Source organism: Olea europaea, chromosome 13 (assembly GCF_002742605.1).
Source record: "Olea europaea var. sylvestris chromosome 13, O_europaea_v1, whole genome shotgun sequence".
Lineage (NCBI taxonomy): Eukaryota > Viridiplantae > Streptophyta > Magnoliopsida > Lamiales > Oleaceae > Olea > Olea europaea.
The window spans coordinates 2,270,040-2,284,913 of NC_036249.1; the positions used below are offsets into that span (position 1 = coordinate 2,270,040).

General features: G+C 39.0%; 1 protein-coding gene and 1 non-coding gene across 2 annotated transcripts; both read right to left on the reverse strand.

Moving 5' to 3' along the window:
- Nucleotides 1-556: 556 nt before the first annotated feature.
- TRNAG-GCC lies at nucleotides 557-627 on the reverse strand. The gene has a single exon. It is a non-coding gene; the product is annotated as a tRNA-Gly (tRNA).
- Nucleotides 628-889: 262 nt separating this feature from the next.
- On the reverse strand, nucleotides 890-4,774 carry LOC111407256 (transcription factor bHLH30-like). The gene is made up of 2 exons (XM_023036637.1): nucleotides 3,811-4,774; nucleotides 890-1,630 (listed from the first exon to the last, which is right to left on the reverse strand). Exons 1-2 carry the CDS (start codon nucleotides 4,096-4,098, stop codon nucleotides 1,166-1,168), a joined length of 753 nt encoding a protein of 250 aa, XP_022892405.1. The 5' UTR covers nucleotides 4,099-4,774; the 3' UTR covers nucleotides 890-1,165.
- Between the last annotated feature and the right edge of the window lie 10,100 nt (nucleotides 4,775-14,874).

Genomic DNA, 14,874 nt, shown 5'->3' on the forward strand with positions numbered 1-14,874 from the left:
AAGCAATCTTTTTGGATCAAACAAGTCATATTCAGAATGGGCTATTTTCTGGATAACAATTTGACAGTGGAGATCCACTAGAAATTGCTGTATCAAGGGATTATTGATTTTAAGATTTATATTCATGAACTATTGAAAATGATAGGTACAAGTTGTGATATCGACTTAAAAAAGTGACTTGGTTTTTGCATTTAGGTTGTTTAAATATTGGCTATTATGTTTTTTCGGGATGAGAATTATCTTCCTGCAACTCGAGAATTGTCCATCTTTCAATCAGGTCTACCAAAATCTATATTGTGTATTGAAAATCTATAATTGCTTTTGTTATTTACGATTATTAGATATACATTTTTTTAATTTTTATTTTTGGCTGAAACAAATAAAAGAATCTAGATGAATCTCAAAAAATAATTGGTATAATCGAATTAATTTAACCAAAGGTTTTCCTTTAAACGAAAAAATTAACCTAGGGTTCATCCAAGAGAAGTGGACTTGGGTCTAAAAATGATGCAAAACGTTATCATAAAAGATACCAAGTAAGAAAGTGTGATACAGATGCACCAGCCGGGAATCGAACCCGGGTCTGTACCGTGGCAGGGTACTATTCTACCACTAGACCACTGGTGCTTGGATGAGAACCAAATAAATATGACTTATTTAATCTGCTGCAATTCCTTTCTAGACAAGATCATGAGTACAAGTCCTTGTACTCGAAACCAGTCGATGAGATCGGAACCTCCTTTTTATTGTTTTATGTTCTCTATCGCGACCTGAATTGACTTTGGTCAAACAAAATATCACTCAATAGAAGTCGAGACTGCTAATTGGATGCATAAAGGCACATTTGATATGTAGTCCAATACTTATAAGCCCAATTTAACAAACATGCTATAGAAGTTCATAGTCAACCTCTATTTTTTATTTCAAATATTATTCCAGTGTCACAAGTATGAACCGATTACACAATATATACAACACAATACATTAAAATAGCACCAAAACGTTCATCCCACGTTTCAGCTTACATGAAACTTGGAGCTACGAAATTCGATTCAAAACTTCCCCCACAAATTTTTATTTTTTTTTGAATATCAATATTCAATTTCCATGCATCCCATGTAGCAGCATTTCATCACTTCACACCGACTTAAAGACGTACAAATCACTAAGGATAGTCGAGATAGCTAACCCTTTGCCTCTTGTGCGGAAGCGTAAGTTGAGATAATTCTTCTGACTCGGACGACTTATCCACGACACAACTCAAAGCCCCGTGAATCGAACTCACTATAAGTTCCCGAGCATCAGCACTGTTATTCATGTTGTCTCTTCTACCAGTCAATAAGAACACAATCTTCACCCGACCTTCCAGAGTGGAGATCTCGACATTTGCCAAATCTACCGGAAGCACATTGAGACACTGCCTTGTATCAGACAGCAGATCAGGCCTGTAATAACAACAAATAGAAGCCCTGAAGGAAAAAGATCCATCTACTGCATCGTCATCAAGTTGTTCAACTTTCACTTCATCGGAATCTGTTGGAATGTGTAAATCTTCACTGGCTTGTTTTGCAGTTTTCTTCAACTGTTTCACTTGGCTGATAACTTCCGCAAGTAATGTAGCTTTGTCCATCTATCGACAAACGGGTGACCAAAAAAAAGAGTTAAGCTTAAACATAAGTTCTTGACATGATATACAACAGAGGCAAATTTAATTCGGAATCAAAACATTTACATTTAAAATCTTATGCATGTACATTTTTCAAAAATAATTGTTGGCTAAGAGAGTCTTAAGACTTAAAATAACAATCTTTGTCAACTCCTATAACATATTGAACCACTTCGTCTAAAAGCTTAAATTATTAAAGGGGGACACGCTTATGTATTAAAGTTTTGCCCTTGTTTGATTCATATTATTTTCAAAATGCATTTTTCTCTCTCTTCTCTTCAACCACACATAATTCAATAAAATAATATTACAAGCAAACTCAAATCTTTTCCTTATTTTTTAACCACACATTCTCCATCAATCTAATATTCTAAAATACATTCTTAGCCTTTTAATGGGGCTCAAACAAGCCCAAAATCTTCCTATATCTCGATTGACATTAATATGCCAACTCATAGACTGACTAGCATGAATTCGAAAGTCAAGTTAGACAGATTCAAAGACCAATGAGCAACAACTCCATTTTATGCAAACTTAATTGTCAAAGTAATAACCCTTATGCCTTGTTCAGTTCAAACAGTTTGCAACATAATTTTGTTCAATTAAGTCAAATGTCAATATTGTGTGACGATGAAAGTGATGTGATAGCAACTTACTACATGTTCAAAATCTATGTATACTCCATCTCTAAATGTCTCTTTTAATACGTAACCCCAAACCACAAAAATATATTAAATTAAGTAAAGTATGACCTGAATTCTAATCATATTGCAATAATATATAAGAATACTCAAATTATTATAATTTAAAAAGAAGTCCATGGGGAAAAATTGGAAAGAATCATAGCACATCAGCTGGTAGGTAGCCTACTATCCAATCAAAACCTTCTATATGCAGACACCTGACTACTGTGACCTTAGATTATGAAATACTAATCAACCATTTTAGAAGAAGACAATGATTAAATGCTTTTATAATTTTTAAGTCGGCAAACAACCCCAAGTTTTTCAAATTAAACAATAGTACAGCACATTGACATTTAACGTTACATCCTTAGCCAAAAACATTAATCTCAACCATTAACTTAAAAACATCAAGCTCGAACATTACATCCTAGGCCAAAAACATAAACATCCTTACTGCACCATATCTATTGTTTATTAGTAGTATAAAATTTCAAAGAACCAATAAGATGGCATACTCTAGAACATCAACCTCAAAGGTTACGTCCTCAGACAGAAACATGAACATACTGACTGCACCAAATTCGCCATTTATCAGTATATACACATAGCAAGTTCTGTTAAAGCATAATCAGCCAGGGAAAATATTAGGTTTTACTGTTAGGTAGACATCATTTAATAATTTTACTGTTTCGTCAATATAACCATTATCTTGAATGCAATGGCGAGGCTAACAATTGCATCGGTTCTTAAAGTCTTGCATTGACTTTAGGGATTCCTGCACAGTGATTATAAGCAATTTCAATTTTCTTTTCCCATATTTTGTATGTGGGAGTTACTTCTTTAACCAAATGGCTCATATATTAAGCATGAATCAGAAGTATAAATAGTAAGCAAATATAGAGAATTGGATTTATCTACAATAAAAAGAAAGCTTAACTCAAAAGTAGAATTCATGTGAAAAAAACAGCAACAGAGATAGAGAAGATAATCGAGGAGCAGAAATTTTCAGCTAACATGGTGATTTCTGAAGCAAATGATCAATAAATAGAAAACACACGAAATGATCAATGAAAAGAAACGTACAAAAGTCAATAAGAACCAAATCCAACAGAAAATTGCATGGATCACCAATGTTTCTCACTTTCATGAAAATGTATCACTAGAGATAGTTCACATCTCAGGCAACAAGTATGGATCTCCTTAATAATTTAACACTTTCGATGAAATGAATAAAAAGTGATACACACTAAATCTCTCAGAAGAAGTATGAATCCCATTAGCTGTGACGATCATTCCAACAATGCAGAGAACTTCACTCATGTCACTAAATCAAGCATGACTATAAACAAAAGAGCACAAGAACATACATTATGTGCCATGCGAGTTATGACAAATATAGACATGAATATTAAATACTATCGTAACTCCAGATCATAACCAGCAAAAGATATCACCAACCTTTTCTTCCCCAGGTACAAGACCTCGAAGCGTCACCAAATGAGCATTAATCCTCTCTCTCCTCCTCCTCTCAGCCTCGCTATGGCTCTTCAAAGTGGCAACTGTTTTCGCCTCTGAAACACCGCACTTCTTCCCTGTTTTGCCTAAAGTTTTCACTAGCTCCCCCTTCTCACAGTCCAATACTAATGATTGCTCAACTGACATAGCCCCACTTCCCCAATTCCCTGGAAGTCCCTCACAATCTGATTTATGGTTTAAGCTATATGGGTTCCTATAATACATACTCATACTCTCAATCCCACCGTATTAATAACGTATAAAAATTATATGAGTGCGTATATATGCATAACCACGTATATAAAGCTAACACAATCATAATGCGTTGATTTGCAAAATTAATTATTTGTTTTCCCAATTCAACAGATTTAAGCTGCAAGAAAATTATCACAATGTAATATGACAAGCATATGTATTAAAATCAAGTGCTTTGTGTGTGCGCTATCAAGTGTTTGAAATTAACAAAAAAATTAAAATCTAGATTATCCCCGCATGAATAAATTGCACATTCTTTCACATATAACTAAAAAAGATTGGATAAAAGCAAAATAAGAGTGAAACTTCTACGGGTCAAGGCCAGGAGGGCGGGTGGTAGGTGCGAACCAAAACGACAGCATTTTAGAGCGGAGCTTGAGAGTGGCAACAGACGAAACGGCGGCGTTGGAGGTGGTTAATGGAAGAGACATTATTTTTATTAGAAGAAAAGTAATAGAAGACGACAAATTGGGATTCTGCTGGGTTATGGGGAAAAGAAATCAATGAGAATAAATCCACATCTTTTTCTTCTTAAAGGTCTTGAATTCCTGCATCTCGATGAGCTTTTTGGGTTGAATCTTTGACAATTTGATGCGAGAACCAAAAAGGAAAACCCAGAAAAATTGTATCTTTTGTGGTTGTGAACAGAAAATTACAAAAGAAAAGTAATAGAAGACGACAAATTGGGATTCTGCTGGGTTATGGGGAAAAGAAATCAATGAGAATAAATCCACATCTTTTTCTTCTTAAAGGTCTTGAATTCCTGCATCTCGATGAGCTTTTTGGGTTGAATCTTTGACAATTTGATGCGAGAACCAAAAAGGAAAACCCAGAAAAATTGTATCTTTTGTGGTTGTGAACAGAAAATTACAATAGCCTACTCCACGAAGTTAATTTATAAGGCAGACAATAATCTAATCTGCCATGGGAAGTAACGAAATAAGCTTAAAAAATTAGTGCAATACAAAACACAGAGAGAGAGAGGAAAAAAAACTAAAAAAGAGAGGAACATGTCAGATCTTGACTTGCCTGTTCCTCAATAATACCAGGTTTGTTTGATTGTGAGGATAAAATTTGGAGAAAAAGAAAACGAATTTTAGAGAATTGAATTGATGTTTTATTGAGAATTGAATATTAAATATGTTTGATTGATATAATTTTTCATGTGAAAATTGTTGAAATTTTTTATCTTGGTGTTTGTTTGACTTTTTTCATGAAAATTGTTAACTAAAAGGACAAAATTTATAATAATTGCGGATAGAATTTGTTCTAAAAAAGAGGACCAGAAAACCAAACAAAAACAAGGAATTGACACGTGTGGAAAGAAGTTGGAAAACAAATTCCATATAATTTTTTAGCAATCAAACAACGCATTTAGGTGGAGAATGGAAAAAATTCATGTAAAATGTGTTGTATCAAACAGGCCTTAGGGCTGTCAATGGATCGGATCTGCACAAATTCAATCCAATAATTCGACAGATATTTAAATATTAAATCAAAATGCGATTAGCTATGTTATCGGACATTCGATTCGATAACCCGACCCGAAATTGAAAAAATTAGAAAAATAAAAATTTATTTTTCATTAAAAATTATAGCCTCAACAAGATTTTAATTAATTATTTATTTTAAATAATATTTGAACTATCTTGATGAACTCACTTATTATATTAGAAGGCCCAAATCGTTTTTTTTTTTTTTTAATCCAAGTTATGCTTCTTTAAAAGAGACACCTCTTAGAATGCTTTATTAATATTCCAATATAAGATATTAGCTTTTTAAAAGATTCCCCTCTTCCAATGATTTAGTGATATTTCAATGTGGGATATTAATCATAATCATTTGACAATTGTAAGTGTTTAATAGTTTAATTTATTATTCTCATGAAAAAATTATAGGCTCAATAAGATTTTAATTATAAACAATATCAATTTGAACAAAGTAAATTATTTTGGACATTTTAATTGTTTGTTTTTTAGGTAATAAAACAAATTACAATAGTAAATCTAATCAATATATTATTTATTAGTTTTATCTTATTCTAATTAATAAACAAATTAAATCTCTTCAAAAAAATTTCAATTAAAAATATTATACTATTATATAACATTATTTATTATTTAAAAATTACATGTAAAGTATAATACAATTCTCAAAATGGAAAAAACAGTGTCATAAATTATGGAGTTAATTGTTCCAATGGTCACTGAACTTATGTCTATGTCTTTGTCTTTGATTGACTACTGAATTTTAAAATGTCGAGTTTTGGCCGCTGAACTTTGAAAAATGTCGAATTTCAGTCACTGAACTTAGGTCCATGTCTTCGATTGTTCGCTAAAGTTTAAAATATCGAGTTTTGGCCACTGAACTTTAAAAATATTATACATTACTCATTGAATTTTGAAAAATGTTGTATATTATTCGCTGTAAACTCGATATTTTTCAAAATTTAACAGTTATGCTTGTGAGTAATGTACGACATATTTCAAAATTCATTGATCAAAACTCGACATTTTAAATTTTAGTGAGCAATCTAAGATATACACCTAAGTTCAATGAGCAATAAAAGATATTGACCTAAATTTAGTGACCAAAACTCGATATTTTAAATTTCAGTGGTCAAAACTCGACATAGACCTAAGTTCATTGACCAAAACTCGACATTTTAAACTTCAATGATCAATCAAAGACATTGATCTAAGTTCAATGACGATTGGAATAATTAACTCTAAATTATGCGATAATATAAAAAATATAATATATTATTATAATAAATCAGATCGAGTTGTTATCGAATCGGATTGATCAATATCCATATTTGATTTATTTAGTTAATGGATTGTTGGATTCGAATCTCAATCGAATTATCAATCAAAATCCAATCCATTGTTCTTCTAGGATTAATTAATTGGGAAATGACTTTTACAACTTAAACCCATACGATAATTGTCAATTCCTACTACAAGTGTACCACTATTAAATTAAAGAGTTGGCTTGAAGTCAACTAAACGTTTGTCATATAAAAACGAAAAAGAGATTTGTAGACAAGTTTGAATTGAATTTAACTCTGTTATTATAATAGGTTTGTATTATTTTTCTAACATTTATTTTCATTTCATTACTTGTTTAAGTGCTTATAAGTAGGTCCCAATAATTTATTTAAGATTGTCGGTGTTATTTCAACTTAATGTAATATTCACAATTATTTTGTATTCTTAATATATAGTACTTTGGTTTTTCTTTAGACATTTTCTCTTTCCTTTGTCTTCTAAGATTATAGATTCAAGGCTTAAGATGCTTATGTCATCACGATCATTACTTGTTTTCCTCTTAGATAACCATATTTGGAAATTAGATGAGTGAAACGGATGATATAAAATTATGGGTACATTATGTAAATTAGACTTAATAAAGATTAATTTAATTCAATTTGACATTTGGTCAACATTTTTTTTTAAATTTATTCTCTATAGTAGTAAGCACATACTTTGCACGTCTATGTATGGAATAAATAATATGCGCAATGTTGATCCCAGAATATGTTGCCAACAGATACCAGACTCATCTGTGCACACGTAAGCCCGGTCCAACACGCTAAGACACGTAGACGATCTAGAAATAATAGCAAAAGGGGGCGTGGGAGCGACTCAAAGGTGCAGGACGACAACGTTCGAAATCCGGCGAGATGTTTGCATAACGATTGTACAATAATTACCAATCGATCTTTGTAGAATACGAGTATGAATTCATATATATTGCAAGAGAGTAAAATTTAAAGAATGTTGTATTTGTTCTTGTATTGAATCTTGCGTTACCCTGTGAGAGATACATGGAGAAGTATTTATAGTATTACAACTTAGATCATGGCCCTTGGTTGGGAGTACATGTGGCCTCATCTCGTAAGTATACATGTCAAATTATATGTGTCACATTTGATTTCCTAACCTGCTACACATTAATTAATTGGTGGCTCAGCCACTACATTAACAAGACAATGCACTTGTATTCTATGATGGGTGTCCCATCAATCACTCAGAAAGGATCCTTGTATAAGACCGAATCTCTGTGGAGGAGTGCTGCTGAGAGCCTCAGGACCTCGGAGGAAGGGCCTCAGCTGCAAGATCTCATCGGCGTATTAGCTTCGGCGGTAGCACTTGACCACGTCTAGTGTTGTTCTGTTGGCATGGGGGCATCAGATAAGATGCTACGTGGTTCGGCAGAAGTGGGCTATAAACCCCAATGGGTCGGCTAAGTGTGTCAACACGTAACAATAGTCCCCCAAGTCCAAGTATGGTCATTTTATGTAATGCATGGACTTTTATTGTGGTGAAGGGTGTGGGGTAAAAATTGAGAATTTTTTTTTGTACCTTGACTAATAATCCCCCAAGTCCAAATATAGATATTTATATCATGGTTGAAGTTGAAAGTGGTGGTGTCGCTGTGCTTGGAAAAGGTGGCTGAACTGCGAAGAAACAGAAGAAGTCGAGGCGGTGAGTGGATCGAACCTGCCGAAGCTTGTGGAAATGTGGCTGAACTACGAAGAAGCAGAATAAGAAGCCGAAGCTATGAGTGGATCGAACCTACCGAGGCTTGTGAAGAGTTATGATTGTCTTCGATGTTTGTGCCAATGATTTGATGTTTTGTGCATGTTACCAAGAAGAGGCAGCCGAGCCATTTCGACTTCCAAGACATGTAGACTGCTGCATTGAATGGGCAATGATGGCTACAACTGGGCCTTCTAGAAGGAAACGCGTATGAAGAGGTGTGTGAGGAGCACATTTGAATCTGAGGCGTAGATTTCAAAACGATTTGAATTCTACGCTTCGGATTTAACCCAGAATTGGAGGGCTGAGATTTATGGGGCCTTCATTCAAGGGTTGGCGTTCGTCTTGGCTCCCTATAAAAGGTCAAAGACTCCCATTTTGAACCCTTCTTCATCATTTGCTTTCTGTGTTTTTTGCATTTCGTTGAGTCTCCAGCGTCCAAAGTCTTGCTCCGATTTCAAATTTCGACATTTCACAGTTCCTCGTTTGTTAGTCATTCCCGTAGGTATTTTTTGCAAGAATCATTTCTTTTACGATCTTTGTCGATTTTTCACTTTTTGATATGGAATCCACTTCGAGTAGGAAATTGGTGACCATTGCTAGGTTGGGTGAGGGGCTGTTCTGAGTGGGGACTTTGAGGTGGAGTATTATGCCATGGCTGAAGAGCCTATAGATTATGAAGAATAATGGGGGGTTGCTAGGATAGCGTTAAACATGACCTTGAAGAAGTTGAAGGAAATTAGGGAGAAATATTGCGTCCCCCATTACGTGGAAACGTTAGTACCCGAGGCCCACGAAAAGGCTTGTTTTCTGAGGCCCGGATGTGTGGCTATAAGTGAATACCTGTTCAAAGCAGGTATGCGTCTTCCTCTGTATCACTTCTTGAGGGCTGTGCTTAGGAATTTTATGTTGTCACCAACCCAGGTTCTGCCGAATGGGTGAAACCAGCTAGTGGGGTCATACTTCTTGTGGAAAGAAGTGTCATTAGGGAAGGATTTGCCTCTACACGTCTTTCAGACCCTTTTTTAGCATCGCGTCTTGGGTAAAGACGAGTTGAAAGGGTGGTATTATATCACACCCTAGGGAGCTCACGCACCCTTCATGGTGGGCTGCTTTCTTCCATCAAGGGATGGAAGGAGTCGTGGTTCTGGATTCGGGGAAAGTGGCGGCGGTTGAGTGGACAAGGTCGTAGCTTGCACAGTATCAACCCAGTACTACGAAGCTCGTGAGTGTCCAAGCTTGAGATGTTTAAATTTTGCTAAGTAGGTTCTCAATTTTTTGCTAACTGTTGCCACTTATTTTGCATATTCAAGTATGAGGTTTGAGCTCAGCAAGGGGGAGTTCGAGGTCATAGAGGACATATATAAGCGGCCTTTGAAGCTTCGCCACTTTGACCACCTCATTGACCAAAGCTAATAGTTCATAGATTTTGAAGTGATGGCTTCCAAGGGTAAGAAGTGCGTCCACTTGATCAAGTTTGTACTTGATTGATATTCAGTGCTAACCTATTGTGTCTGCAGATAAATTCAAGAAATGGGAGTACCCTGTCCCAGACATGGCTTCGATTCTGAGAGCAACCTCTACAGCGGGGGTGAGGCCTCTGAAGCCAAGCTTCGGTGCAGCGAAGGGGTCAGAGGCCAGTTGGAGAAGCTGTCCAAGGATAGCAGCTCTAGGGGGTCCATAGAGGAGGCCCCTCAAAAGTCTGAGAAAGCGAAGGAGCCTTGGGGCAAAGAAAATGTCCCTGAGGACTCCCACAAGAAGAGGAGGCTGGTTCACGTCACCAACTCTTCCGGGAAGTTCGGGCTAACCTATTGTGTCTGCAGATAAATTCAAGAAATGGGAGTACCCTGTCCCAGACATGGCTTCGATTCTGAGAGCAACCTCTACAGCGGGGGTGAGGCCTCTGAAGCCAAGCTTCGGTGCAACGAAGGGGTCAGAGGCCAGTTGGAGAAGCTGTCCAAGGATAGCAGCTCTAGGGGGTCCATAGAGGAGGCCCCTCAAAAGTCTGAGAAAGCGAAGGAACCTTGGGGCAAAGAAAATGTCCCTGAGGACTCCCACAAGAAGAGGAGGCTGGTTCACGTCACCAACTCTTCCGGGAAGTTCGGGACATCAATGTCCCGTTCAAGCAAGGATACCCCTCCTCAGCCAAAGCTGCTGGACTCTGCCATGAAAACAGTGAAAATAGAGATGGTGAGGAAAGCTGAAGCAGAGGAGGCTAAGGAGGAAGCTGCCAAGAGGGCAGCAGAGGAAGCTGAGGAGGAGGCGGCTAAGCAGAAGCTGAGGAGGACTTAAGGGAAGTCCCCTAATTTTCTTGCGGGGCGTGATGAGGTGCTGGTGAAGGCTTTACTGGATGCGCTGCCGACTAAGGTTCGAGGTGCCACAGAGAGTTTTTACAAGTTCTGGACCGACCAGTGGCAGATGCATACCTCAAACTGCGATGCGATAGACCTCACCAGGGCTTTGGTCAGCCAAAGTGTGAGGACTTTGGGCTTCGTGCTTGAGTGCAGGGAGACACTCATCGACTTTCAGACGAGGAATAAGTCCTCCAGGGACAAGTTGACCTCCACTGAGGAGGAACTGAAGAAAATAAGGGCTGAGGCGGAGGAAGTGAAGGCCCAAAAGATTGAAGATGCGACCAAGTTGGAATCTACATTGGCCCAAATAGAGGCAAGAAAGAGGATTACGAGTCTCAGTGTGAAGTGCCCTCCCTCACTAAGAAGGTGGAGACATCAAATAATAATTAGAAGGTCACTGCTGAGGCCTTGGTGAAAGCAAACCTTGAGCTTGCGGAGGCCAAGGATGCATATAACTTCTTGAATAACCAAATAAAATTGCATGTTGACGAGCTGGGGAGGGCGAGAGAGGAGGCCCAGGTGACGAAGGAAGAGGCAGTGAAGGATTACATTGCCAATTTTCATCTCACTAAAGAGTACGAGTGCTTCGGGTTGCATTGGAGGAACTTTGCCTATGCTGTGGTGCTGGATAGGGCTGAGGAGCTTCTCCCAAACGTCAAGCTATCAAAACTTAGGTTGGAGTTTGTTGATGAAGTTCCTCAGACACCTGCTGAGGAAGCAGTCGGTGATAAAGCGGCCGAGGATAAGAAAGCAGACACTTTTGAAACTCAAGCTGTGGAGGTGCCTGTTGCCAAGGCACTGCCACCATCCACCTAAGTAGCATAGTTTACGTTCAATTCATTCTGATGTACTAGTCTCAGGCCCCCTCTTATAATATCATATTCAATGTCAACGAAAGTCAATATTTTGCAACATTATGTCTTTTCAATATTCATTGTCAATGAAAGTACATGGACCTCGATAAATAATCAAGCATAAATCTGAGTTAATAATCCGAACGTGACATCTTAACTTCCATTACTTGTAATAATCAAGCTTAAGGATGGGTTAATAATCAAGCGATATAAATGATGACTTGACGGATCGCACTTCCATCACTTGAGATAAACCACAATGCCTAAATTGCACTTAGGTCATTTGATTGGATCTTTCCACTGAGTTCGAATTAGGGAGGTGAAACGATGGTAGATGAGATGTGCATGTTAAGGCTTCTTCTTTTGGCGTTCAACCTTGCCAAAGAGAGGCATGTGGAGCGAGCTTCAGAGTTCAGACGAGGTGACATTAGAGATGGAGATCAAGACCTCTCTTCCGAGGCTCCCACGCTTCCCCACATGATGGATGGTGCTGTCATGTAGAGGCTCTCCCTTTGACGTTCAGGCTCGCCAAAGGGAGGCGTGTGAAGTGAGCCTTGAAGTTTAGGCGAGGTGACCCCGGAAATGGGAATCAGGACCTCTCCTCCAAGGTTTCCACTCTTCCCCACAGGGTGGATGGTGCAGCTATGTAGAGGCTTCTCCCTTTGACATTCAGCCTTACCAACGAGAGGCATGTGGAGTGAGCCTCGGAGTTCAGGCGAGGTGACCCCAAAGATGGGGATCAGGACCTCTCATTCGAGGCTCCCACGCTTCCTCACATGGTGGATGGTGTAGCCATGTAGAGGCTTCTTCCTTTGACGTTCAGCTTCGCTAAAGGGAGGAATGTGGAGTAAGCCTTGGAGTTCAGGCGAGATGACCCTAGAGTTGGGTATAAGGACCTCTTCTTCGAGGCTTCCACGCTGAGAGTAGTATCTAAACTTTAATGACATTTTATTGAAACTGAAAATCCATTACATAAGCTGGGAAAGGTCGTCCAGCGATGTAGTACAATCATTGGTAGTAAATTCTGAGATGCTCAATGTTCTATGGACGAGGTTGTGCCCTGCCATCCATGTCTTCAATTCTGTAGGTGTCGGGTCAGAGTTCTTCTTTGATTCTATAGGGACCTTCCCAGTTTGGGCTCAAGGTACCTTCGCCAGGCCCTTTGGAGGAGAGGAAGACTCTCCTAAGGACTAAGTCATTGATTCAGAAAGACCTCTTCTTCACCTTGGAGTTGAAATATTTAGTCATTTTACTTTGGTAAGTAGCGAGCCTCAACTGGGAGTTGTCTCTTCTTTCATCAATGAAGTCGAGGTTGAACCTCAGTAGCTCGTCATTAGTTATTTCACTAAAGTGTAGGAGACGCGGTGATGATAAACCGATCTCGACGGGGCTCATGGCTTCGGTTGCATAAGCCATGAGGAAAGGAGTTTCCCCCGTGGGAGTTTGGATTGCCCAAAACACTTGAGGCAGCTCATCAACCTAGGGTCCCTTTGAGGCCTCCAGCTTTCTTTTGAGGACATGTTTGATAGTCTTGTTTATGCCTCAACTTGGCCATTGGCTTGAGGATGATGAGGCATTGAGAAGTGTTTCTTGATTCCAAGTTCTTCGCATAGGTTCCTGACCTTCTTATTGTCGAAGTGCCTTCCATTATCTGAAACTATGGAGTGGGAAATTCTGAACCGACATATGATGTTCTTCCAAAAGAATTTGGAGGTGTTTGCTTCTGTGATTTTTGCTAGTGGATTGGCCTCAACCCACTTCGTGAAGTAATCAATGGCCACAATGGCGAAGTTCGTGCCTCCTCTGCCCTTAGGTAAAGGACTTATCAGGTCCACGCCTCACTTGGAGAAGGGCCATGGGCTGGAGCCGATAGTTAGCTCCTGCGAAGGTTGTCTCTAAATGGGAGAGAACCGTTGTCACTTGTCACATTTCCGCACGAATTGAAGCGCATCCTTTTTCAAGGTGAGCCAATAGTACCTTTGCCTCAGTACCTTTTGTGCCAAGGCTAGTCCTCCTGAGTGATTGCCACAAACACCTTCATGGATTTCTCTTAGAATGTAGGTGGCCTCGTCTCCTCCCACGCAGTGAAGAAGTGGGAGGGAAAAGCTTCTTTTGTAGAGTACGTCATCAATGAAGAGGAAATGAGCTGATCTCCTTTTCAGTTTGTAGGCCTTATCTTTGTTAGTGGGCAGGACCTAGTCTTTCAGGTAGGCTATGATTGGTTGCATCCAGGTGGGGGTTCCTCCGACCCACATCACTTTAGGAGCCTCGGTAGACGGCGTGAGGAGGTGCTCAATTGGTACTATTGCAAGTAGTTCAGAGTCCTTGCTGCTCGCGAGTTTAGAGAGTGCGTCTGCATGTGCGTTCTCAAGGGGAGGGATTTGTACTATTTTGAATTTTTCAAAAGATGGGAGGAGGTTCATCACCATCTTTAAGTAGGAAGACATGGTTTTATCCCTATCTAAAAAACTGCCATTCACTTGGCTTACCACTAGCTGGGAATCGCTGTTGATACGTAGCCTCCTCACTTCCATTTTTTGGGCCAATCTGAGGCCTGCGAGGAGCGCCTCATACTCAGCTGCATTGTTCGTCACCTTAAATCCGAACCTCGCAGCTGAGTTCAACTTGTGACCTTCTGGGCTGACCAGGACTACTCTAGCTCCCGAACCTGTGTCTCCAGCCTCTACCTCGGGTACATTGGCGAACTCTGCTACAAAATCAACTAAAGCTTGGCCCTTGATGGCTGTCCTTGTGTTAAAGACTGTTAGGAAAATATGTAATTGGCAAATCTGTGACCAAGGACCAAATTGTCAAAATTGTAAAGTCAAGGACCAAATTGTCAATGTCCAATAGTTCAGGGACTAGAGTTGCAATTAACTAAAGTTTATAGGCTAGGTCTAGGGTTGTGTGGGATGCCTCGAAGATGCAAGCGACGCTTTGATTTCGCTAGAGTCTCCCCCTGACCTCGCTCGAGCCACAATTGCAGAACCAACTTCGCTG